The 25,053-nt window shown below is 44.2% G+C and overlaps 1 protein-coding gene across 1 annotated transcript in view; it reads right to left on the bottom strand.

Annotated features, from left to right (window-relative positions):
* Nucleotides 1–25,053, bottom strand: part of FUS (FUS RNA binding protein) — a 38,931-nt gene continuing 13,878 nt past the window's right edge. Inside the window, 12 exon segments of the mRNA XM_064401964.1 lie at nt 1–180; nt 1,475–1,616; nt 5,696–5,701; nt 6,859–6,894; nt 6,926–7,023; nt 7,970–7,992; nt 7,994–8,079; nt 10,329–10,424; nt 11,782–11,911; nt 14,534–14,640; nt 16,059–16,091; nt 18,392–18,426. Of these exon segments, the coding sequence (XP_064258034.1) occupies nt 141–180; nt 1,475–1,616; nt 5,696–5,701; nt 6,859–6,894; nt 6,926–7,023; nt 7,970–7,992; nt 7,994–8,079; nt 10,329–10,424; nt 11,782–11,911; nt 14,534–14,640; nt 16,059–16,091; nt 18,392–18,426 (832 nt within the window). The 3' untranslated portion in view covers nt 1–140.

The following is a 25,053-nucleotide window of genomic DNA, read 5'->3' on the forward strand; positions in this document are numbered from 1 at the left end:
TCCTCCCCCAAAATGTCTTTATTGGGGGGGAGGGGCGGGTTAAAAGCGGGGTCAGCCCGCGGGGGGAGGGGCGGGGTGGGGGAGGGGCCGCAAGTACAAAACGGGGGTGGGGGAGGGGCGGGGAGGGGTGGGGGAGGGGCTCAGTAGGGCCGCTCGCGTCGGTCCTGCCGGTGGTCGCCCCTGTTAACGAGGTACAGTTAATTAGGATTGATGTTAATTAACAGAATCAATTACAGTCGAATTCCCCAGTCCCAAAAATCGCCGGATTTACCCCAAAATTCCCAAGGCCCTGCAGGATTCGCCACAAAATTCCTGAGTTTTTCCCCCCCAAAACCCCGTATTATTCCCCAAATTTACCGAAATCTCCATTTCCCCCCCCAAATTCCACATCGTTCCCTCAAATTTGCCCCCTAAAAGAACCATTTTCCCCCCCGGATTTACTCAAAACCCCTGGTTTTCCCTGATCCCCCCCAAATTCCCCATTTCCCCCCCAAAATCCCCGTTTTTCCCCCTAAAATCCCCAGTTTTCCCCCAAATTTTTCCCCAAATTGCCATTTTTCCAGTGGATTTCCCCAAAATCCCTTGATTTTTCCCCAAAATCCCCATTCCCCCCCCCAAATCCCTCATTTCCCCCTGGATTTCCCCACAATCCCCCATGAATTTTCCTCAAAATCCCCATTTTCCCCCCCAGATTTTCCCCAAAATCCCTGTTTTTCGCCTGGATCTCCCCCAAAATCCCCATTTCCCCCTGATTTTTTCCCCAAAATCCCTGTTTTTCCCCAAATCAATTTTCCCCCCAGTTTTACCCAAATCCCGATTTCTGCCCCCATTATTTTCCCCCAAATCCTGAGTTTTTGCCCCATTTTTTCCCAAACCCGTTTTTTTCCCCCATTTTTCCCCAAATCCCAGTTCCTGGCCCTGTTTCCCACCAAACCCCAGATTTTGGGCCATTTTTTCCCCAAAATCCCTGATTTTTGTCCCATTTTCCCCCCAATCCTGGTTCCTGCCCCCATTTTTCCCCAAATCCCAGTTTCTGCTCCCATTTTCTCCCCCAAATCCCTGGTTTTGGCCCCATTATTTTCCCAAAATCCCCATTTCCCCCGAAATCCTGGTTTCTGCCCCCATTATTTTCCCAAAATCCTGTTTTTTTGCCCCATTTTTCCCCAAATCCTGTTTTTTCCCCCCATTATTTTCCCCAAATCCTGTTTTTTTTGCCCCATTTTTCCTCAAATCTTGTTTTTTGGCCCCGTTTTTCTCCCAAATCCCGGGTTTTAGCCCCATTTTCCCCTAAATCCCAATTTCCACCCCCATTTTTCCTCTGAATCCAGTTTTTTTGCTCCATTATTTTCCCCAAATCCTGGTTTCTGCCCCCATTTTCTCCCCCAAATCCTGACTTTTTGCCCCATTTTTTCCCTAAATCCCATTTTTTCCTCCCGTTTTTCCCCAAACTCCCGTTTTTCCCCCGTTTCCCCACCTGCTGTCCATCTTGCCGGGCCCGAAGCCGCCCCTGTCGCCGCCTCGGCCGCCGCGGAACCCGCCGCGCTCGCCGCGGCCCCGGAACCCGCCCCGCTCGAAGCCCCCGCGGCCGCCGCGGCGCTCCTCGAACCCACCGCCACCTGGGGACAGGTGAGACAGGTGAGAGACAGGTGAGAGACAGGTGTGAGACAGGTGAGAGACAGGTGAGAGACAGGTGAGAGACAGGTGAGAGACAGGTGAGACAGGTGAGAGACAGGTGAGAGACAGGTGAGACAGGTGAGAGACAGGTGAGAGACAGGTGAGAGACAGGTGAGAGACAGGTGAGAGACAGGTGAGACAGGTGAGACAGGTGAGAGACAGGTGAGACAGGTGAGAGGTGAGAGACAGGTGAGAGACAGGTGAGAGACAGGTGAGACAGGTGAGAGACAGGTGAGAGACAGGTGAGAGACAGGTGAGACAGGTGAGAGACAGGTGAGACAGGTGAGAGGTGAGAGACAGGTGAGACAGGTGAGAGACAGGTGAGAGACAGGTGAGACAGGTGAGAGACAGGTGATAGACAGGTGATAGACAGGTGAGAGACAGGTGAGAGACAGGTGAGAGACAGGTGAGAGACAGGTGAGACAGGTGAGAGACAGGTGAGAGACAGGTGAGAGACAGGTGAGACAGGTGAGAGACAGGTGATAGACAGGTGATAGACAGGTGAGAGACAGGTGAGAGACAGGTGAGAGACAGGTGAGAGACAGGTGAGAGACAGGTGGGAGACAGGTGAGAGACAGGTGAGAGACAGGTGAGAGACAGGTGAGACAGGCGAGAGACAGGTGAGACAGGTGAGACAGGTGAGAGACAGGTGAGAGACAGGTGAGAGACAGGTGAGAGACAGGTGAGAGACAGGTGAGAGACAGGTGAGAGACAGGTGAGACAGGTGAGAGACAGGTGATAGACAGGTGATAGACAGGTGAGAGACAGGTGAGACAGGCGAGAGACAGGTGAGACAGGTGAGAGACAGGTGAGAGACAGGTGAGAGACAGGTGAGAGACAGGTGAGAGACAGGTGAGACAGGCGAGAGACAGGTGAGACAGGTGAGAGACAGGTGAGAGACAGGTGAGAGACAGGTGAGAGACAGGTGAGAGACAGGTGAGACAGGTGAGAGACAGGTGAGAGACAGGTGAGAGACAGGTGAGACAGGTGAGAGACAGGTGATAGACAGGTGATAGACAGGTGATAGACAGGTGAGAGACAGGTGAGAGACAGGTGAGAGACAGGTGAGAGACAGGTGAGAGACAGGTGAGAGACAGGTGAGAGACAGGTGAGAGACAGGTGAGAGACAGGTGAGACAGGTGAGAGACAGGTGAGACAGGTGAGAGACAGGTGAGAGACAGGTGAGAGACAGGTGAGAGACAGGTGAGAGACAGGTGAGAGACAGGTGAGACAGGTGAGAGACAGGTGAGAGACAGGTGAGAGACAGGTGAGAGACAGGTGAGAGACAGGTGAGACAGGTGAGAGACAGGTGAGAGACAGGTGAGAGACAGGTGAGACAGGTGAGAGACAGGTGAGAGACAGGTGAGAGACAGGTGAGACAGGTGAGAGACAGGTGAGAGACAGGTGAGACAGGTGAGAGACAGGTGAGACAGGTGAGACAGGTGAGAGACAGGTGAGACAGGTGAGAGGTGAGAGACAGGTGAGAGACAGGTGAGAGACAGGTGAGACAGGTGAGAGACAGGTGAGAGACAGGTGAGAGACAGGTGAGACAGGTGAGAGACAGGTGAGACAGGTGAGAGGTGAGAGACAGGTGAGACAGGTGAGAGACAGGTGAGAGACAGGTGAGACAGGTGAGAGACAGGTGATAGACAGGTGATAGACAGGTGAGAGACAGGTGAGAGACAGGTGAGAGACAGGTGAGAGACAGGTGAGACAGGTGAGAGACAGGTGAGACAGGTGAGAGACAGGTGATAGACAGGTGATAGACAGGTGAGAGACAGGTGAGAGACAGGTGAGAGACAGGTGAGACAGGTGAGAGACAGGTGATAGACAGGTGATAGACAGGTGAGAGACAGGTGAGAGACAGGTGAGAGACAGGTGAGAGACAGGTGAGAGACAGGTGGGAGACAGGTGAGACAGGCGAGAGACAGGTGAGACAGGTGAGAGACAGGTGAGAGACAGGTGAGAGACAGGTGAGAGACAGGTGAGAGACAGGTGAGACAGGCGAGAGACAGGTGAGACAGGTGAGAGACAGGTGAGAGACAGGTGAGAGACAGGTGAGAGACAGGTGAGAGACAGGTGAGACAGGTGAGAGACAGGTGAGAGACAGGTGAGAGACAGGTGAGACAGGTGAGAGACAGGTGATAGACAGGTGATAGACAGGTGATAGACAGGTGAGAGACAGGTGAGAGACAGGTGAGAGACAGGTGAGAGACAGGTGAGAGACAGGTGAGAGACAGGTGAGAGACAGGTGAGAGACAGGTGAGAGACAGGTGAGACAGGTGAGAGACAGGTGAGACAGGTGAGAGACAGGTGAGAGACAGGTGAGAGACAGGTGAGAGACAGGTGAGAGACAGGTGAGAGACAGGTGAGACAGGTGAGAGACAGGTGAGAGACAGGTGAGAGACAGGTGAGAGACAGGTGAGAGACAGGTGAGACAGGTGAGAGACAGGTGAGAGACAGGTGAGAGACAGGTGAGACAGGTGAGAGACAGGTGAGAGACAGGTGAGAGACAGGTGAGACAGGTGAGAGACAGGTGAGAGACAGGTGAGACAGGTGAGAGACAGGTGAGACAGGTGAGACAGGTGAGAGACAGGTGAGACAGGTGAGAGGTGAGAGACAGGTGAGAGACAGGTGAGAGACAGGTGAGACAGGTGAGAGACAGGTGAGAGACAGGTGAGAGACAGGTGAGACAGGTGAGAGACAGGTGAGACAGGTGAGAGGTGAGAGACAGGTGAGACAGGTGAGAGACAGGTGAGAGACAGGTGAGACAGGTGAGAGACAGGTGATAGACAGGTGATAGACAGGTGAGAGACAGGTGAGAGACAGGTGAGAGACAGGTGAGAGACAGGTGAGACAGGTGAGAGACAGGTGAGACAGGTGAGAGACAGGTGATAGACAGGTGATAGACAGGTGAGAGACAGGTGAGAGACAGGTGAGAGACAGGTGAGACAGGTGAGAGACAGGTGATAGACAGGTGATAGACAGGTGAGAGACAGGTGAGAGACAGGTGAGAGACAGGTGAGAGACAGGTGAGAGACAGGTGGGAGACAGGTGAGAGACAGGTGAGAGACAGGTGAGAGACAGGTGAGAGACAGGTGAGACAGGCGAGAGACAGGTGAGACAGGTGAGACAGGTGAGAGACAGGTGAGAGACAGGTGAGAGACAGGTGAGAGACAGGTGAGAGACAGGTGAGAGACAGGTGAGAGACAGGTGAGACAGGTGAGAGACAGGTGAGAGACAGGTGAGAGACAGGTGGGAGACAGGTGAGAGACAGGTGAGAGACAGGTGAGAGACAGGTGAGAGACAGGTGAGACAGGCGAGAGACAGGTGAGACAGGTGAGACAGGTGAGAGACAGGTGAGAGACAGGTGAGAGACAGGTGAGAGACAGGTGAGAGACAGGTGAGACAGGCGAGAGACAGGTGAGACAGGTGAGAGACAGGTGAGAGACAGGTGAGAGACAGGTGAGAGACAGGTGAGAGACAGGTGAGACAGGCGAGAGACAGGTGAGACAGGTGAGAGACAGGTGAGAGACAGGTGAGAGACAGGTGAGAGACAGGTGAGAGACAGGTGAGACAGGTGAGAGACAGGTGAGAGACAGGTGAGAGACAGGTGAGACAGGTGAGAGACAGGTGATAGACAGGTGATAGACAGGTGATAGACAGGTGAGAGACAGGTGAGAGACAGGTGAGAGACAGGTGAGAGACAGGTGAGACAGGTGAGAGACAGGTGAGAGACAGGTGAGAGACAGGTGAGAGACAGGTGAGAGACAGGTGAGAGACAGGTGAGACAGGTGAGAGACAGGTGAGACAGGTGATAGACAGGTGAGAGACAGGTGAGAGACAGGTGAGAGACAGGTGAGAGACAGGTGAGAGACAGGTGAGACAGGTGAGAGACAGGTGAGAGACAGGTGAGAGACAGGTGAGAGACAGGTGAGGGACAGGTGTGACACAGGCGTGTGACAGGTGTGCCAACCCAACCCACCCTGCTCAAAGCCCCCGCGGCGCTCCTCGAACCCACCGCCACCTGGGGACAGGTGAGACACAGGTGAGGGACAGGTGAGACACAGGTGAGAGGTGAGACAGGTGTGAACAGGTGGTAAGAGCTGACACAGGTAACAGGTACCCATGTGTATTTAATCTCCCCAGGTGTGTTCATGCCCTCCAGGTGTGTCCCCAGGTGTATTTTGGATGTCCCAGGTGTGTCCCACACTCACCCATGTGGTTTCCTCCTCCTCCTCGCCCCCCCCGGTACTTCCTGGCCCCACCCCCGCCCAGGTGTGTCCCAGGTGTATTTTGGGTGTCCCCAGGTGTGTCCCAGGTGTATTTTGGTGTCCCCAGGTGTGTTCTGGGTGTCCCAGGTGTGTCTGTGCCCCCCAGGTGTGTCCCAGGTGTGTCCCAGGTGTGTTTATCCCCCCCACACTCACCCATGTGGTTTCCTCCTCCTCCTCCTCCTCCTCGCCCCCCCGGGCACTTCCCAGCCCCACCCAGGTGTGTCCCAGGTGAGGCCCAGGTGTGTCCCCAGGTGTGTCCCAGGTGTGTCTGTGCCCCCAGGTGTGTCCCAGGTGTGTCTGTGCCCCCCAGGTGTGTCCCAGGTGTATTTTGGTGTCCCCAGGTGTATTTTGGGTGTCCCCAGGTGTATTTTGGGTGTCCCCAGGTGTATTTTGGGTGTCCCCAGGTGTATCCCCAGGTGTGTCCCAGGTGTGTCTGTGCCCCCAGGTGTGTCCCAGGTGTGTCTGTGCCCCCCAGGTGTGCCCCCAGGTGTGTCCCAGGTGTGTCTGTGCCCCCCAGGTGTGTCCCCAGGTGTGTCCCAGGTGTGTCCCAGGTGTGTCCCCAGGTGTGTCCCAGGTGTCCCCAGGTGTGTCCCAGGTGTGTCTGTGCCCCCCAGGTGTCCCCAGGTGTGTCCCAGGTGTGTCCTAGGTGTGTCCCCAGGTGTGTCCCAGGTGTGTCCCCAGGTGTGTCCCAGGTGTGTCCCAGACTCACCCATGTGGTTTCCTCCTCCTCCTCCTCCTCCTCCTCCTCCTCGCCCCCCCGGGTACTCCCCGGCCCCGCCCCTGCCCAGGTGTATTTTTGATGTCCCCAGGTGTGTCCCAGGTGTATTTTGGGTGTCCCCAGGTGTGTCTGTGCCCCCCAGGAGTATCCCAGGAGTATCCCAGGTGCCCCCCAGGTGTGTCCCACACTCACCCATGTGGTTTCCTCCTCCTCCTCCTCCTCCTCCTCCTCGCCCCCCCCGGGTACTTCCCGGCGCCGCCCCCGCCCAGGTGCGGCCCCCCGGGCCCCCCCTCGGGCTTGGGCGCCTTGCACTGGTTGCACTCGTTCCGCCACGAGAAGTTCATGTTCTCGCACGCCCTGTGACGTCACCGGTGACGTCATCAGCGACGTCATCGCGCCGCCGACGACGTCACAGAGAGAGACAAAGGTGAGCCCGTCCCAGTCCCTCCCAGTCCATCCCAGTTTGTCCCAGTTCTCCCCAAATCCTTCCCCATGTTTTCGCGCGCCCTGTGACGTCACAGTGACATCATCATCAGTGACGTCACAGAGACGAAGGTGAGCCCGTCCCAGTCCCTCCCAGTACAAACCAGTATAACCCAGTCCAAACCAGTATAACCCAGTCCAAACCAGTATAACCCAGTCCCTCCCAGTCCAAACCAGTATAACCCAGTACAAACCAGTACAAACCAGTATAACCCAGTCCAAACCAGTATAACCCAGTCCCTCCCAGTACAAACCAGTATAACCCAGTCCCTCCCAGTACAAACCAGTACATCCCAGTACAAACCAGTATAACCCAGTCCAAACCAGTATAACCCAGTCCCTCCCAGTCCAAACCAGTATAACCCAGTACAAACCAGTACAAACCAGTATAACCCAGTCCAAACCAGTATAACCCAGTCCCTCCCAGTACAAACCAGTATAACCCAGTCCCTCCCAGTACAAACCAGTATATCCCAGTACAAACCAGTATAACCCAGTCCAAACCAGTATAACCCAGTCCCTCCCAGTCCAAACCAGTATAACCCAGTACAAACCAGTATAACCCAGTCCAAACCAGTATAACCCAGTCCCTCCCAGTACAAACCAGTATAACCCAGTCCCTCCCAGTACAAACCAGTATATCCCAGTACAAACCAGTATAACCCAGTCCAAACCAGTATAACCCAGTCCCTCCCAGTCCAAACCAGTATAACCCAGTAGAAACCAGTCCAAACCAGTATAACCCAGTCCCTCCCAGTCCAAACCAGTATAACCCAGCCCCTCCCAGTATACACCAGTATAACCCAGTTCAAACACTCACGGGTTGGGGCATTTCCAGTCCCCCCGCTCTCTGCTGGGCCCCTCCCCCTCCGGTGAAGCCGCCGCGGCCGCCGGAGCCGCCGGAGCCGAACCCGCCCCGGCCCAGGGGGCCTGGAATGGGGCAAAACCACGGGATTTTGGTTAAAAACGGCATTTTGGGGTAAAAAACGGGGATTTTGGTAAAAAAAACCCAACAAATTTTAGTAAAGATGGCATTTGGGGTGAGAAACGGGGATTTTGGGTAAAAAACTCCATAAATTTTGGTAAGAAAGTGGTATTTTGGGGTGAAAAATGGGGATTTTCGTTAAAAACGGCATTTTGTTAAAAAAAACCCCACAAATTTTGGTAAAAAAGTGGTATTTTGGGGTGAAAAATGGAGATTTTGGTTAAAAATGGGATTTTGGGGTGAGAAAAGGGGATTTGGGTTAAAAAGGGGGATGGAGGGACCCGCCCCGGCCGAGGGGGCCTGGATGGGGTGAGAAATGGGGGTTTTGGTTAAAAACGGCATTTTGGGGTAAAAAACAGGATTTTGGTAAAAAAAAACCACTAATTTTGGTAATAAATGGCATTTTGGAGTGAAAAACGGGGATTTTGGTAAAAAAACCCGCACAAATTTTGGTTGAAAAGTGGTATTTTGGGGTGAAAAACAGAGATTTTGGGGTGAGAAACAGGGATTTTGGTAAAAAAAACCCACGAATTTTGGTAATAAGCGGCATTTTGGGGTGAAAAACGGGGATTTTTGAGGTGTAAAAGTGGAATTTCGAATGAAAGCTGAGTTTTGGGGTGAAAAGAGGGGATTTTGAGATAGAAAAGCTGAATTTTGGGGTGAAAAGAGGGGATTTTGGGATGAGAAAAGGGCATTTTTGAGGTGAAAAGGGGAATTTGAGATGAAGAGCAGAGTTTTGGGGTGCAAAGGGGGGATTTTGGATGAGAAAAGTGCATTTTGAGGCGAAAAGGGGGGATTTTGGGCTGAAGAGCAGAGTTTTGGGGTGAAAAGAGGGGATTTTGGATGAGAAAAGGGGATTTTGGGGATGACAAAAGAAGATTTTGGGATGAAGAGCAGAGTTTTGGGGTGCAAAGGGGGGATTTTGGGGTCACAAAAGGGGATTTTTGAGGCGAGAAGGGGTATTTTGAGATGAAGAGCAGAGTTTTGGGGTGAAAAGAGGGGATTTTTGAGGTGAAAAGGGGATTTTGGGCTGAAGAGCAGAGTTTTGGGGTGCAAAGGGGGGATTTTTGAGGTGAAAAAGGGGAATTTGAGATGAAGAGCAGAGTTTTGGGGTGCAAAGGGGGGATTTTTGAGGTGAAAAAGGGGATTTTGGGCTGAAGAGCAGAGTTTTGGGGTGAAAAGAGGGGATTTTTGAGGTGAAAAAGGGGAATTTGAGATGAAGAGCAGAGTTTTGGGGTGCAAAGGGGGGATTTTTGAGGTGAAAAAGGGGATTTTGGGCTGAAGAGCAGAGTTTTGGGGTGAAAAGAGGGGATTTTTGAGGTGAAAAAGGGGATTTTGGGCTGAAGAGCAGAGTTTTGGGGTGAAAAGGGGGGATTTTGGGATGAGAAAAGGGCATTTTGGGGATGACAAAAGAAGATTTTGGGATGAAGAGCAGAGTTTTGGGGTGAAAAGGGGGGATTTTGGGATGAGAAAAGGGGATTTTGGGGATGACAAAAGAAGATTTTGGGATGAAGAGTAGAGTTTTGGGGTGAAAAGGGGGGATTTTGGGGTCACAAAAGGGGATTTTTGAGGCGAGAAGGGGTATTTTGAGATGAAGAGCAGAGTTTTGGGGTGAAAAGAGGGGATTTTTGAGGTGAAAAGGGGATTTTGGGCTGAAGAGCAGAGTTTTGGGGTGCAAAGGGGGGATTTTGGATGAGAAAAGGGGATTTTGGGGATGACAAAAGAAGATTTTGGGATGAAGAGCAGAGTTTTGGGGTGCAAAGGGGGGATTTTGGGGTCACAAAAGGGGATTTTTGAGGCGAGAAGGGGTATTTTGAGATGAAGAGCAGAGTTTTGGGGTGAAAAGAGGGGATTTTTGAGGTGAAAAAGGGGAATTTGAGATGAAGAGCAGAGTTTTGGGGTGCAAAGGGGGGATTTTGGGCTGAAGAGCAGAGTTTTGGGGTAGAAGGGGGGATTTTTGAGGTGAAAAAGGGGATTTTGGGCTGAAGAGCAGAGTTTTGGGGTGAAAAGAGGGGATTTTTGAGGTGAAAAAGGGGATTTTGGGCTGAAGAGCAGAGTTTTGGGGTGAAAAGGGGGGATTTTGGATGAGAAAAGTGAATTTTGAGGTGAAAAGGGGGGATTTTGGGCTGAAGAGCAGAGTTTTGGGGTGCAAAGGGGGGATTTTGGGGTACAAAGAGGGGGTTTTGGGGCTCACCTCCCCGGCCCCGGCCGCGGCCGCCCCCGCCGCGGGTGAAGTCGGCGCGGCGCGTGGCGAACGAGACCTTGATGGGATTGCCCGAGAACTCCTTCCCTGCAAGGGAGAAACACGGCAATTACTGGGGGAAAAACCACCGGAATCGGGAAAAACAGCAGGTCTGGGGAAAAAACCACGGGAATTGGGGGGGAAATGGGAATTTTGGGGGGAAAAAAGCGGGAATTAGGGGGAAAATGGGAATTTTGGGGGGAAAAAACCATGGGAATTGGGGGGAAATGGGAATTTTGGGGGGAAATAACCATGGGAATTGGGGGGAAATGGGAATTTTGGGGGGAAAAAACCATGGGAATTGGGGGGAAATGGGAATTTTGGGGGGAAAAAACCATGGGAATTGGGGGGAAATGGGAATTTTGGGGAAAAAAACCATGGGAATTGGGGGGGAAATGGAAATTTTGGGGAAAAAACCATGGGAATTGGGGGGGAAATGGGAATTTTGGGGGAAAAAAACACCGGAATTGGGAAAAAAACAGCAGTTTTAGGGAAAAAAAACATGGGAATTGGGGGGAAAATGGGAATTTTGGGGGAAAAAACACCGGAATTGGGAAAAAAACAGCAGTTTTAGGGAAAAAAAACATGGGAATTGGGGGGAAAATGGGAATTTTGGGGGAAAAAACAAGGGAATTGGGGGGAAAATGGGAATTACTGGGGGAAAAACCACCGGAATCGGGAAAAAACAGCAGGTTTGGGGAAAAAACAGGGGAATTGGGGGAAAAATGGGAATTTTGGGGGAATAAACCGTGGGAATTGGGGGGGAAATGGGAATTACTGGGGGAAAAACCACCGGAATCGGGAAAAAACCAGTAGGGTTGGGGAAAAAACACGGGAATTGGGGGAAATGGGAATTTTGGGGGAATAAATGATGGAAATTTGGGGAAAAAACCATGGGAACTGGGGGAAAATGGGAATTTTGGGGAAAAAAACCATGGAAATTGGGAGAGAAATGGGAATTTTGGGGGGATAAACCACCGGAACTGGAGGGAAAATGGGAATTTTGAGGGAAAAAACCACGGGAATTTGGGGGGGAAATGGGAATTTTGGGGAAAAACCATGGGTATTGGGGGGAAATGGGAATTTTGGGGGAAAAAACCCCACTGGAATTCTGGGATCAGGCATTTCAGGATCAGGAACTTTGGGAATTTCAGGAATTTGGGAACTTTGGGAATTTCAGGATCAGGAATTTGGGAATTTTGGGATGCTGACCATCAAACCAGTCGATGGCGGCCCTGGCAGAGTCATCGAAGGACACGGGGAAATTTGGTCAGGAATTTGGGAATTCTGGGGATTTCAGGATCCAGATTTTTGGGATTTTGGGAATTCTGGGATCAGGAATTTCGGGAATTCCAGGAATTTGGGAATTCCGGGATCAGGAATTTTGGGAATTTGGGACACTGACCATCAAACCAGTCGATGGCGGCCTTGGCCGAGGGCGGGTCGTCGAAGGACACGGTGGCCTCGCCCTTGAGCTTGCCGGTCTCGCGGTCGGTGTAGAGATTGATCATGGGCTGGCCCGTCTTCTTGTTGGTCTGGGGACACAGAGTGACCATGAGTGACCACTGAGTGACCATGAGTGACCACTGAGTGACCACTGACCGCTCAGTGACCCTTGAGTGACCACAGAGCCAAAAAAACCCTCGAGTGACCCCACAGTGACCACTCAGTGATCATGGGCTGGCCCGTCTTCTTGTTGGTCTGGGGAGTGACCACAGTGACTGTGAGTGACCACTGAGTGACCATGAGTGACCACTGAGTGACCACTGACCGCTCAGTGACCACTGAGTGACCACAGAGCCAAAAAATTCCCCCGGAGTGACCCCAGAACAACCCAAGAGTGACCACCCAGTGCTCATGGGCTGGCCTGGCTTCTTGTTGGTCTGGGGAGTGACCACAGTGACCGTGAGTGACCGTAAGTGACCACTGACTGACCACTGAGCTAAAACTCCCCTGAGAGTGACCCCACAGTGACCACCAGTGATCATGGGCTGGCCCGTCTTCTGGTTGGTCTGGAGAGTGACCACTGAGTGGCCAGAGTGACCATGAGTGACCACTGACTGACCACTCAGTGACCATGAGTGACCACTGAGTGACCACAGAGCCAAAAATCCCCCTCAGAGTGACCCCACAGTGACCCAAGAGTGAGCACACACTGATCATGGTCTGGGGAGTGACCACAGTGACCACTGAGTGACCACAGTGACCACTGAGTGACCACTGAGTGACCACGGACTGTTTCAGGTGTGTCCCCAGCTGTCCAGCCCTGTCCCCAGTGTCCCTCACCTGTCCCAGGTGTGTCCCCAGGTGTATTTCGGGTGTCCCAGGTGTGTCCCCAGTGTCCCTCACCTGCCCCAGGTGTATTTCAGGTGTATTTCGGGTGTCCCTCACCTGTCCCAGGTGTGTCCCCAGTGTCCCTCACCTGCCCCAGGTGTATTTCAGGTGTATTTTGGGTGTCCCTCACCTGTCCCAGGTGTGTCCCCAGGTGTATTTCGGGTGTCCCAGGTGTGTCCCCAGTGTCCCTCACCTGCCCCAGGTGTATTTCAGGTGTATTTCGGGTGTCCCTCACCTGTCCCAGGTGTGTCCCCAGTGTCCCTCACCTGCCCCAGGTGTATTTCAGGTGTATTTCGGGTGTCCCTCACCTGTCCCAGGTGTGTCCCCAGGTGTATTTCGGGTGTCCCAGGTGTGTCCCCAGTGTCCCTCACCTGTCTTGGGTGTATTTTGGGTATCCCAGGTGTCCCCAGCTGCATTCTGGGTGTGTTTTGGGTGTCCCAGATGCATTTCGGGTGCATTTCAGGTGTATTTTGGGTGTCCCAGGTGTATTTTGGGTGTTTTCGGGTGTATTTTGGGTGTCCCAGGTGTATTTCAGGTGCATTTCGGGTGTATTCTGGGTGTATTTTAGGTGTATTTCAGGTGTGTTTCGGGTGCATTTTAGGTGTATTTCAGGTGCATTTCGGGTGTATTCTGGGTGTATTTTAGGTGTGTTTTGGGTGTATTCTGGGTGTATTTTAGGTGTGTTTCGGGTGTATTTTAGGTGTATTTCAGGTGTGTTTCGGGTGTATTTTAGGTGCGTTCCGGGTGTATTTTAGGTGTATTTCGGGTGCATTTCGGGTGTATTTCAGGTGTGTTCCGGGTGTATTTCAGGTGTGTTTCGGGTGTATTTTAGGTGTATTTTAGGTGTGTTCCGGGTGTATTTTAGGTGTATTTTAGGTGTATTTTAGGTGTGTTCCGGGTGTATTTTAGGTGTATTTTAGGTGTATTTCAGGTGCATTTCGGGTGTATTTTAGGTGTATTTCAGGTTTGTTCCGGGTGTATTTTAGGTGTATTTCAGGTGCGTTTCGGGTGTATTTTAGGTGTATTTCGGGTGTATTTCAGGTGTGTTTCGGGTGTATTTTAGGTGTATTTTAGGTGTATTTCAGGTGTGTTTCGGGTGTATTCTAGGTGTATTTCAGGTGTGTTTTGGGTGTATTTTAGGTGTATTTTAGGTGTATTTCAGGTGTGTTTCGGGTGTATTCTGGGTGTATTTTAGGTGTATTTCAGGTGTGTTTCGGGTGTATTCTAGGTGTATTTTAGGTGTATTTCAGGTGTGTTTCGGGTGTATTTTAGGTGTATTTCAGGTGTGTTTCGGGTGTATTTTAGGTGTATTTCAGGTGTGTTTCGGGTGTATTCTGGGTGTATTTTAGGTGTATTTCAGGTGTGTTTCGGGTGTATTCTAGGTGTATTTTAGGTGTATTTCAGGTGTGTTCCGGGTGTATTTTAGGTGTATTTCGGGTGTATTTCAGGTGCATTTCGGGTGTATTTTAGGTGTATTTCGGGTGTATTTCAGGTGTGTTTCGGGTGTATTTTAGGTGTATTTCGGGTGTATTTTGGATGTATTTCAGGTGTATTTTGGGTGTATTTAGGTGTATTTTGGGTGTATTTCGGATGTATTTTGGGGTGTATTTCGGGTGTATTTCGGGGTCTCTCACCTTGATGATGCCGATCTGTTTGAAGTAGTCGTGTCCCAGGTGTATTTTGGGTGTACTTTGATGTATTTAAGTGTATTTTGGGTGTATTTAGGTGTATTTTGGGTGTATTTCGGGTGTATTTTGGGTGTATTTCGGATGTATTTCGGGTGTATTTTGGGTGTATTTCAGGTGTATTTCGGGGTCTCTCACCTTGATGATGCCGATCTGTTTGAAGTAGTCGGCCACCGACTCGATGGTGACGTTCTCGCCCAGCCCCTGCACGAAGATCGTGTTGTTGTCCGAGTTGTCCTGCTCACCTGACGGTAATTAACTAATTAGTGCTAATTAGCATTCATTAGCATTCATCACTGACAGCAAATGCTAATTAACCCTCGTTAACCCCACCCCAGAATATGGAAATTACCCCCAAGCCCCTCCCCTCATTAAATCCTGTTGTTGTCTGAGTTGTCCTGTTCACCTAGGAGTAATTAACTAATTAGTGCTAATTAATATTAATTACTGACAGCAAATGCTAATTAACCCTCATTAACCCCACCTCAGAATATGAAAATGGCCCCCAAGCCCCTCCCCCCATTAAATCCTGTTGTTGTCCGAGTTGTCCTGCTCACCTGAGGGTAATTAACTAATTAGCGCTAATTAGCATTCATTACCAACAGCAAATGCTAATTAGCCCTCGTTAACCCCACCCCAGATTACGAAAATGACCCCAAGCCCCTCCCCCATTAAGATCATGTTATTGTCCTGCTCACCCACAGACAATTAACTAATTAGTGCTAATTAGCATTCATTACCATTCATTACTGACAGCAAATGCTAATTAACCCTCGTTAAGAAGGATGAAAACGACCCCCAAGCCCCTCCCCCTCATTAAGATCATGTTGTGGTCAAAGCTGTCCTGCTGACACACAATTAACTAATCACTGTTAATTAGCATTGGTCAGCATCCGTTACTGATAATTAATGCTAATTAACCCTCATTAACCCCTTCCCGGGAGCCCAAAATGGCCCCAGAGCCCCTCCCCCACACCAGGATGGTGCTGTTGTCCCGCTCAGCCAGAGATAATTAATTAATTAATCACTGCTAATTAGCATTTATAATGAATAATTATTACTCCCAAGTTCATATCTTATTAATTCCATTAACACTAATTAACTCAAATCAAATCCCTCATTTCATTGCCACTAATTAACCCCTAATATATCCCATTAATTACCCCACTAATTAACCCCGGCAGCAACTCTTATCCTCTTAATTCCTGCTAATCACCCCAAATCCTTAATTACATTATTCCCAACTCACCCTTTTAATAAGCCTATTAATTACCGTTAATTAACCCCTTTAATTCAATTAGCCATGGCCAATCAAATCCCTTACTTTTAATTTATGACTAATTAACGCCTAAAAAACCTCACTAATTACTACTAATTAACCCAACCACTCTTTATTCCTCCCAATTACCCTCTAATTAGTGCTTAATTACCCTATTACTCATCCCCAAACTTTAATATCCCTATTAATTACCAATTAACCCATTTAATTCCATTAATTACCCCAAACCCACCCCACTAATTAACCGCCATTAATTACTCCAATCAAATCCTTTCTTTCCCACTAATTAACGCAAAGAAACCCCATTAATTACCCAGTTAATTACCTCCAAACTCACCTATTAATTACATTAATTACCCCTCTAATCAAGCCTTAATTAATTACCTGGGTCATGCCTTGGCCCCTGGTCCCGGGGTCCTTTTGGGGCCAAACATGGAAAAGAAAAACAAATTATGCAAATTAGAAGGCGGCATTTGGGCGTGGCCAACCCAAGCCCCGCCCCTTTTCCTTAACCCAAGCCCCGCCCCTTTTCCTTGGCCCCGCCCATTTTTACCCCCCCAGGCCCCATTTTGGGGGCAAAAATCCCCAAATTTGGCACCAAAATTCTCTTTTTTTTCACCTTCCCGGCCTCGGGAGCTCCCGAAATTCCGATTCTGGAATTTTCTCCCCAAAAGGCTCCGACTTTGCCTCTTTTTTTTCCTTTTTCATTTTTTATTTTTTCCCTTTTTTCTCCATTTTTTCCAAGTCTTTTTTCTCATTTTTTCTCCATTTTCCCCTTATTTTTTACTCATTTTTCCATCGTTTTTCCTTATTTTTTCCCGTATTTTTCTCAGTTTTTTCCCGATTTTTTCTGTATTTTTCTCAATTTTTTCCCTCAATTTTCCCTTCTTTTTCCCCTAATTTTTTCTTTATTTTTCTCAATTTTTTCCCTGATTTTTTCCTTATTTTTCTTCATTTTTTCCCTGAATTTTTTCCTTATTTTTCTAATTTTTCTCCTGATTTTTCCCATATTTTTCTCAATTTTTTCTCCATTTTCCCGATTTTTCCTTATTTTTCTCCATTTTCCCGTTTTTTTCCTTATATTTCTCAAATTTTTCCGATTTTTCCTAATTTTTCTCAATTTCCCCCCCTGATTTTTCCTTATTTTTCTCATTTTTTCCCTCATTTTTTCCTTGTTTTCCCCTGATTTTTTCCTTATTTTTCTCAATTTTCCCCGATTTTTTCCTTATTTTTCTCAATTTTCCCCGATTTTTTCCTTATTTTTCTTCATTTTTCCCCTAATTTTTTCTTCATTTTTCTTTTTTCCCTAAATTTTTTTCCTTATTTTTCTCCATTTTCCCCGTGATTTTTTCCTTTTTTTTTTTTCATTTTTTTCCCCTAATTTTTCCTTATTTCTCTCAATTTTTTCCCTCGATTTTCCTTATTTTTCCCGATTTTTTTCCCTGATTTTTCTCCATTTTTCCCCTGAATTTTTTCCTTATTTTTCTCCTTTTCCAGATTTTTTCTTTTTCTCCATTTTTCCCCTGCTTTTTTATTTTTCTCCATTTTCACCCTGATTTTTCCCTTATTTTTCTCAATTTTCCCCCTCATTATTTCGCTGTTTTTCTCAAATTTTCCCTCATTTTTTCCTTATTTTTTCAATTTTTCCCCTGATTTTTTCCTTATTTTTCTCAAATTTTTCCATATTTTTCTCAATTATTTTCCCTGATTTTACTCCATTTTCCCCTGATTTTTTCCTTATTTTTCCCAATTTTTTTCCTTATTTTTCTCCATTTTCCCCTGAATTTTTCCATATTTTTCCCATTTTTTTCCTGATTTTTCTCCATTTTTTCCCTGATTTTTCCCCTTCTTTTTCTCCATTTTCCCCCAATTTTTCCTCCTTTTTCCCCTCATTTTTCCCAATCTTTTCCTCATTTTCCACTCCATTTCCCCCTCGTTTTTCCTTCATTTCCACTCCACTTTTTCCCATTTTTCCACTTTTTCACACCAAAAATCCGTTTTTATTTTTTTGGTTTTGGGTCCACTGCAGCTCCGACCTCGCCCCAATTTTGGGGCAATTTTCCACCTTTTTGTTTTTCCACCTTTTTTTCCACCAAGGTCACCGGCGCTTCCACCAAAAACCTCCTGAAATTTGGGGTTTTTCCCCCAAAACCACCAAACCTTCCATTTTTGACACATGCAGCGTTTGCACCAAAATTCACTTTTTTCCCCATTCTCCCCCTCAAAATTCACCATTTTAACCTCATTTTCCCACCATTTTTACCCAAAAATGACCATTTTTACCTCATTTTCCCACCACTTTTACCCAAAAATGACCATTTTTACCTCATTTTCCCACCATTTCTACCCAAAAATGACCATTTTTACCTCATTTTCCCACCATTTCTACCCAAAAATGACCATTTTTACTTTATTTTTCCCCACCATTTTCACCCAAAAATCACCATTTTCACCTCATTTTCCCACCATTTTTACCCAAAATTCACCTTTTTTACCTCATTTTCCCACCATTTTTACAAAAATGACAATTTTTACCCAAAATTCACCTTTTTGACCTCATTTTTCCACCATTTTACCCAAAAATCACCTTTTTTTTTGTATTTTTACCACCTAAATTCCATTTCCAGGGGGATTTTCCCCCAACCCAGGAAAAATGGGGGAAAAAACTTTTTTTTGTCTTTTTTTTTGGGTTGAAACCTCGAATTTTTGGGACTTACCACCGAATTTATTGAAGCCACCACGCTCACCACCGCTGAGGAGATAAATTAGAAGATAATCAGGAATTTTGGAGCCCTGCCTCAAAGCTGGGAACACGGAAAACTCAACAAAGTTCCGGAGAAAAAAACTGAATTTTTGGGCTTTTTTTTCGGCAATTTTTCAGGGGTTTTTTGGGAATTTTTGGGCTTTTTTTCAGGATTTTTTGCAGCAATTTTCTGATTTTTTTCTGAATTTTTGGGCTTTTTTTGGGCAATTTTTCGGGCTTTTTTTTAATTTTTGGGGTTTTAAAAGGGATTTTTTCAGCAACTTTTTGATTTTTTTTTGAATTTTTGGGCTTTTTTTGGGCAATTTTTCGGGCTTTTTTTTAATTTTTGGGGTTTTAAAAGGGATTTTTTCAGCAACTTTTTGATTTTTTTCTGAATTTTTGGGCTTTTTTGGGGCAAATTTTCAGGGGTTTTTTTTTGGCATTTTTGGGGTTTTTTTCAGGATTTTCTGCAGCAATTTTCTGATTTTTTTTCTGAATTTTTGCGCTTTTTTGGGGCAATTTTTGGGGTTTTTTTTTGAATTTTTGGGTTTTTTTCAGATTTTTTTCCAGCAATTTTCTGATTTTTTTTTGAATTTTTGGGCAATTTTTCGGTTTTTTCTTTTTTTGAATTTTTGGTCTTTTTTCAGATTTTTTTCAGCAATTTTCTGATTTTTTTCTGAATTTTTGGGCTTTTTTTAGCAATTTTGAGCTTTTATGGGCCCTTTTTTGGGGAATTTTTGGGCTTTTTTCAGTATTTTTTCGTGGTTTTTTTTAAATTTTTGGGATTATTTTCAGGACTTTTTTGGGCTTTTTTCACGTTTTTTTCAGCAATTTTCTGATTTTTTTCTGATTTTTGGGCTTTTTTGGGGGGTATTTTTGAACATTTTTTGGGCAATTTTTCAGGATTTTTTTTGGAATTTTTGGGATTATTTTCAGGAATTTTTGTGATTTTTCAGGGTTTTTTTCAGCAATTTTCTGATTTTTTTCTGAACTTTTTGGCATTTTTGGGGAATTTTGGGGCCTTTTTTTTGTGGCAATTTTTCGGGGGTTTTTTTTCATTTTTGGGATTATTTTCAGGAATTTTTGGGCTTTTTTTGCAACTTTTTGAATTTTTTCTGAATTTTTGGGGAATTTTTTTAGGCAGTTTTTGGATTTCTGTGAGGATTTTTTGGGCATTTTTGGGATTATTTTCAGGATTTTTTGTGTTTCTTTCAGGGTCTTATTCAGCAATTTTCTGAATTTTTTCTGAATTTTTGGGCTTTTTCTGGGAATTTTTGAGGTTGGGGATTTTTTAATTTTTGGATTATTTTCAGGAATTTTTGGGCTCTTTTTTGCAATTTTTAGAATTTTTTTCTGAATTTTTGGGGAATTTTTTTGGGCAATTTTTGGGATTTCTGTGAGGATTTTTTGGGATTATTTTCAGGATTTTTTGTGATTTTTCAGGGTTTTTTTCAGCAATTTTCTGATATTTTTTCTGAATTTTTGGGCTTTTTTTGGGAATTTTTGGGGGTTTTTTTTGCCAACTTTTGGTGGTTTTTTAGCAATTTTTGGATCATTTTCAGGAATTTTTTGGCTCTTTTCGGCAATTTTTTGAATTTTTATCTGAATTTTTTGAATTTTTATCTGAATTTTTTGGACTTTTTTTAGGATTTTTTTGGGCAATTTTTGGATTTCTGTGAGGATTTTTTGGGCAATTTTTGGGATTATTTCCAGGATTTTTTGTGTTTCTTTCAGGGTCTTTTTCAGCAATTTTCTGAAAATTTTTTTCTGAATTTTTGGGCTTTTTTGGGAATTTTTGAGGAATTTTTGGCAACTTTCAGGTTTTTTTCAATTTTTGGGATTATTTTCAGAAATCTTTGGGGGTTTTTTTGCAATTTTTTCAATTTTTTTTCTGAATTTTGGGGCTTTTTTGGGGCCATTTTTTGGGATTTTTTGGGGCAATTTTTCCTTTTTGTTTTTTTTTAAATTTTTGGGATTATTTTCAGGAATTTTTTTCCTTTTTTCAGGGGTTTCTTTCAGCAATTTTCTGGATTTGAGAATTTTGGGCTTTTAGCAAGGCTTTCATAAATTTTTGTGGATTTTTTGGCAATTTTCGGGATTTTTTTCAGAATTTTTTGGCATTTCTGGGCAATTTTTGGGGGAATTCTTTGGCTTTGAGAATTTTTGGGGTGCTTTTCTTTTTGGCGATTTTTGTGAGGAGTTTTTGAGGTTTTTTTTGGCAATTTTTAGGATGATTTTCAAGAATTTTTCGGCTTTTTCCCAGCAATTTTTTGGATTTACTCCCGGAATTTTTGAGCTTTTTGAGGAATTTTTTGTGCTGTTTTTGGGGAATTTCTGGCTGGGTTTTTTGGGGGATTTTTGTGAGGAATTTTTGGGCCTTTTGGGGGTTTCTGGGGCAATTTTTGGACATTTTTTGAGATTATTCTCAGGAATTTATGGACTCTTTTCCAGCTTTTTTTTTTTTTAATTTTCTGGATTTTTTCAGAATTTTTGGGTTTTTTTGGCAATTTTTGTGAGGTTTTTTTTTACATTTTTTGAGATTTCTTTGAGGAATTTTTTGGATTTTTTTTCATCAATTTTTGGGCTTTTTCTGTTGTTTCTGGCTGATGTTTGGGTGCTTTTTTGGGCAATTTTTTAGGAATTTTTGGGAAGTTTTTTGGGCTATTTTTGAGACCTTTTCGGCAATTTTTGGCCTTTTTTGGGATTTTTTTTCCCAGCAATTTTTAGGAGTTTTTTAAGGAGAATTTTTAAACTTTTTTCTGAATTTTTGGACTTTTTTTTGTATTTTTCTTGGCAATTTGTGAGACATTTTTATTCCGTAATTTTTGAGCTTTTTTTGCGTTTTTTTTTTCCAGCAACTTTTGGAATGTTTTTTCCAATTTTTTTACTTTCTTGAAGAGGTTTTTTTTTTTGCTTTTTCCAGGGATTTTTCTGGCATTTTTTGGAATTCTTCCAATAATTTTTTTCATTTTTCTTTTGCTTTTGGGGGCTTTTTTGGGGGGGCAATTTTTGGGTTTTCTGAGGAATTTTTTGGCCTTTTTGGAGAAATTTTTGGGTTTTTTTGGGAATTTTTTTAAAGGTTTTTTTTGCAATTTTTGAAATTTTTTGGGCTTCTTTTGCAAACTGTTTTGGGGATATTTTGACTTTCTTTTGCTGAATTTTCAGGGCTTTTTGGAGGAATTTTTGCACTTTTTTTTGGGTTTTTTTTGGAGTTTTTTCCTCGCCGCCGACGCTTTTTCCTCCTGGACGCAGCAGGGTTGGGATTGAGCCCAAAAACTGGGGAAAAAAATCCCCAAAAATCCGATTTTTTTCCCATTTTCCCCCCTCCTGGATCTCCCCCTCCTGAGCCTTTGCAGCTGTTAAAATTTCTCAAGTTTTTTGCTTTTTTTTTTTTGCCCTTTTCTGCCTTTTTTGAACCCAAAACAGCGGCGGATTTTGAGTTTTCGCTGCTTTTTTTTCACACCTGCAGCACACAAAAGGCAGAGTTGGTAAAACACGTTTGGAACAACAAAACCCCCAAAATCCCCCAAAATACTCACCTGGACGGCCCCAAAAATTCAACTTTTTTTGCTCTTCCTTTAACCAATTTTCCCCGTTTTTAAAATTTTTAACCCTTTTTTTTTTGCTTTTTTTACCTTTCTTCTTAAATATATTAATATTTTTTTTCATTTTTAACCCTTTTTTGTTTTTACATTTTGCGTTTTTAACCTTTTTTGCTTTTTTAACTTTTTGCATTTCTAACCTTTTTAAAATTTTACCCTTTTTTTCACATTTTTTCCCTTTTTTTTTCTCGTTTTTAAACCAATTTTTCTTTTTTTTTTTGCACTTTTGAAAACATTTTTCCCCTTTCTCGACCATTTTTACCTTTTTTCTTTACAGTTTTAGAAGACTTCTTTTGCATTTTTAACCAATTTTCCTTTTTTTGCATTTTTAACTCTTTTTTTTTTGTATTTTTTACTTTTTTTTCCATTTTTAATCTTTCCTTTTGGATTTTAAAACCATTTTTTCACCCTTTTTCTTCAATTTTTAAAACCTTTCCACCATTTTATCTTTTTTCTTGCATTTTAAGACATTTTCCCCTTTTTATCAATTTTTATTTTGCATTTTCCCAACCATTTTTTCATTTTTTTTTGCATTTTTTTCGCCATTTACCCCATTTCTTTCTTTGCATTTTCCCTTTTCCTTCCACTTTTTTTTTCCATTTTTAAACCAATTTTTCCCCTTTTACATTTTTTTCACCATTTTCCCCTTTCTTTTTGCATTTTTAACCAATTTTCTCCTCATTTCTTGCATTTTTCCAACATTTTTCCCTTTTTTTTGCATTTTTTTTCCTTTTTTCTCCCATTTTGGTTTTTTTTCCATTTTCAAGCCAATTTTTACATTTTTAAAACCAGTATTTTCCTTTTTTTTAATTTTTCAGACAATTTTTTCCCTTTTTCTGAAATTTTCTGCATTTTTTCCTTTTCTCTTTTGCAGTTTTTCCCTTTTTCTTATTTTTAACCATTCCCCCTTTTTTTTCTCCATTTTTAAACAATTTTTTCCTTCCCTCCTGCAAATTTTTCTCATCTTTTTTTAATTTATTCCGATTTTTTTTGCATTTTGCCCCCTTTTGATTTTTCTTTTCTGTCAATTTTACCATTTCCCCCCATATTTTTCCACTTTTTCTTTCACCATTTTCCCTTTTTTATATTTTTTACCATTTCCTCACCGTTTTTTCACCTTTTTAACCATTTTTTTTCAATTTTCTACTATTTTTAACCACTTCAAACCAATTTTTGTTACCTTTTTTCCCTTTTTTAATACAAATTTTCACCATTTTTCCTTTTTTTCCACAACCATTTTTACTTTTTTTTACCACTCTCAACCACATTTTCCATTTTTTTACCACTTTCCCCCTCATTCTTTCACTTTTGATCATTTTTTAAACCATTTTTTCCTTTTTTTTTTTGCTATTTTGAACCATTTTTGGTCCTTTTTCACCTTTGTTTTTTTGCTTTTTTACCATTTTTTGTGCTTTTTTCACCATTTTCCACCATTTCCAGCACCGGGACACCAAAATTTCCTCTCCAGAGGCACCAAACATCCCAAACCTTTCCAATCCAGTGGATTTTCCCTCCAAATCACTTTTTTACCATTTTTTTTACCATTTTTTACCATTTTTTCACCATTTTTCTCTGCAGTGACCTCAAAACGCACCAGGTTTTTTTTTTTTCATATTTCACCTTTTTTTTTTCATTATTTTTCCCTTAAATTCCACCATTTTCTTTTTAATATTTTCCCTGGTTTTTCCACATTTTTTCCCCTAAATTCCACCTTTTTTAATCACATTTTTTCTCTCCAAATTCCACCTTTTTCCCCTAAATTTCACTTTTTCCTTCAGGATTTTTCCTTCATTTTGACCCCAAAATCCATTTTTTTTCCCATATATTTCCCTCTCATTCCACCTTTTCTCCCCCAAAATTCACTTTTTTTTTCCTTTAATATATTTTCACCATTTTAAAGTGGTTTTTTTCCTTAAAATTCCATTTTTTTTCTCCACATTTTTCCCAAATTTCACCTTTTTTTCTCCACATTTTTCCCCCTGCCGGGACCAGAGGCTGCAGGTGACCTTGGCAACATTTTCCACCTTTTCATTTCCCAAAAATCCATTTTTCCACTTTCACCTTCCTCAAAAATCCATTTTTAACTCATTTTTAAACCTTTTTTTACCTTTTTTTTTTAATTTTTACCTTCTTCCTACCAAACCCCCATTTTTTCTCATTTTCCACATTTTTCTTTCCACCTTTTTTATCCCCAAACCTCCACTTTTCCCATTTTCCCTCATTTTCCCCTATTTTCCCCCATTTCCCTCCAATTTTTCCCCAATTTTTTCTCATTTTCCCCCATTTTTTCCTCATTCTCCAGAACCATTTTCCTATAATTTCTCCCCAATTTTCCCCATTTTTCCTCATTTTCTCCCCATTTTTTCCTACAATTTCTCCCAATTCTTTACCGTTTTTCCCATTTTTCTTCCATTTTCCCACTTCTCTAATTTTCCCATTTTTTCCTCATTTTACCCCAATTTCCCCCCATTTTTCTCCTATTTTCCTTCCATTTCCTCCCCAATTTCCCCCTAATTTCTCCCATTTTTTCCTCAGATTTCCCCTCATTTCTCCCCATTTTCCCCTAATTTTTCCTCTTTTTCTCCCCATTTTTCCCACTTTTCTCCCCCATTTTCTCTCCATTTTCCCCCAATTTTCCCCCCATTTTTCCTGGTTTCCCCCCATTTTTCTCCCTCCTCATTCCTCCCCATTTTCCCCCACTTTTCCTCCCCCACTTTCTCCCAATTTCTCCCCATTTTTCCACTTTTTTCTCCCCATTTGCCCCCACTTTTCTCCCCCATTTTCTCTCCATTTTCCCCCAATTTTCCCACCATTTCTCCTGATTTTCCCCCTTTTCTCCACCATTTTTTCCTAATTTTTCTTGGGTGTTTTCCCCCCATTTGCCCCCCAATTTTCCCCTAATTTCTCCCCGTTTTTCCTCAAATTTTCCCTCATTTTCCCCTAATTTTTCCCCATTTATCCCCCCATTTTCTCTTCATTTCTCCCCATTTTTCCACTTTTTTCTCCCCATTTCCCCCCACTTTTCTCCCCCATT

This window comes from Passer domesticus, chromosome 33 (assembly GCF_036417665.1).
Source record: "Passer domesticus isolate bPasDom1 chromosome 33, bPasDom1.hap1, whole genome shotgun sequence".
Lineage (NCBI taxonomy): Eukaryota > Metazoa > Chordata > Aves > Passeriformes > Passeridae > Passer > Passer domesticus.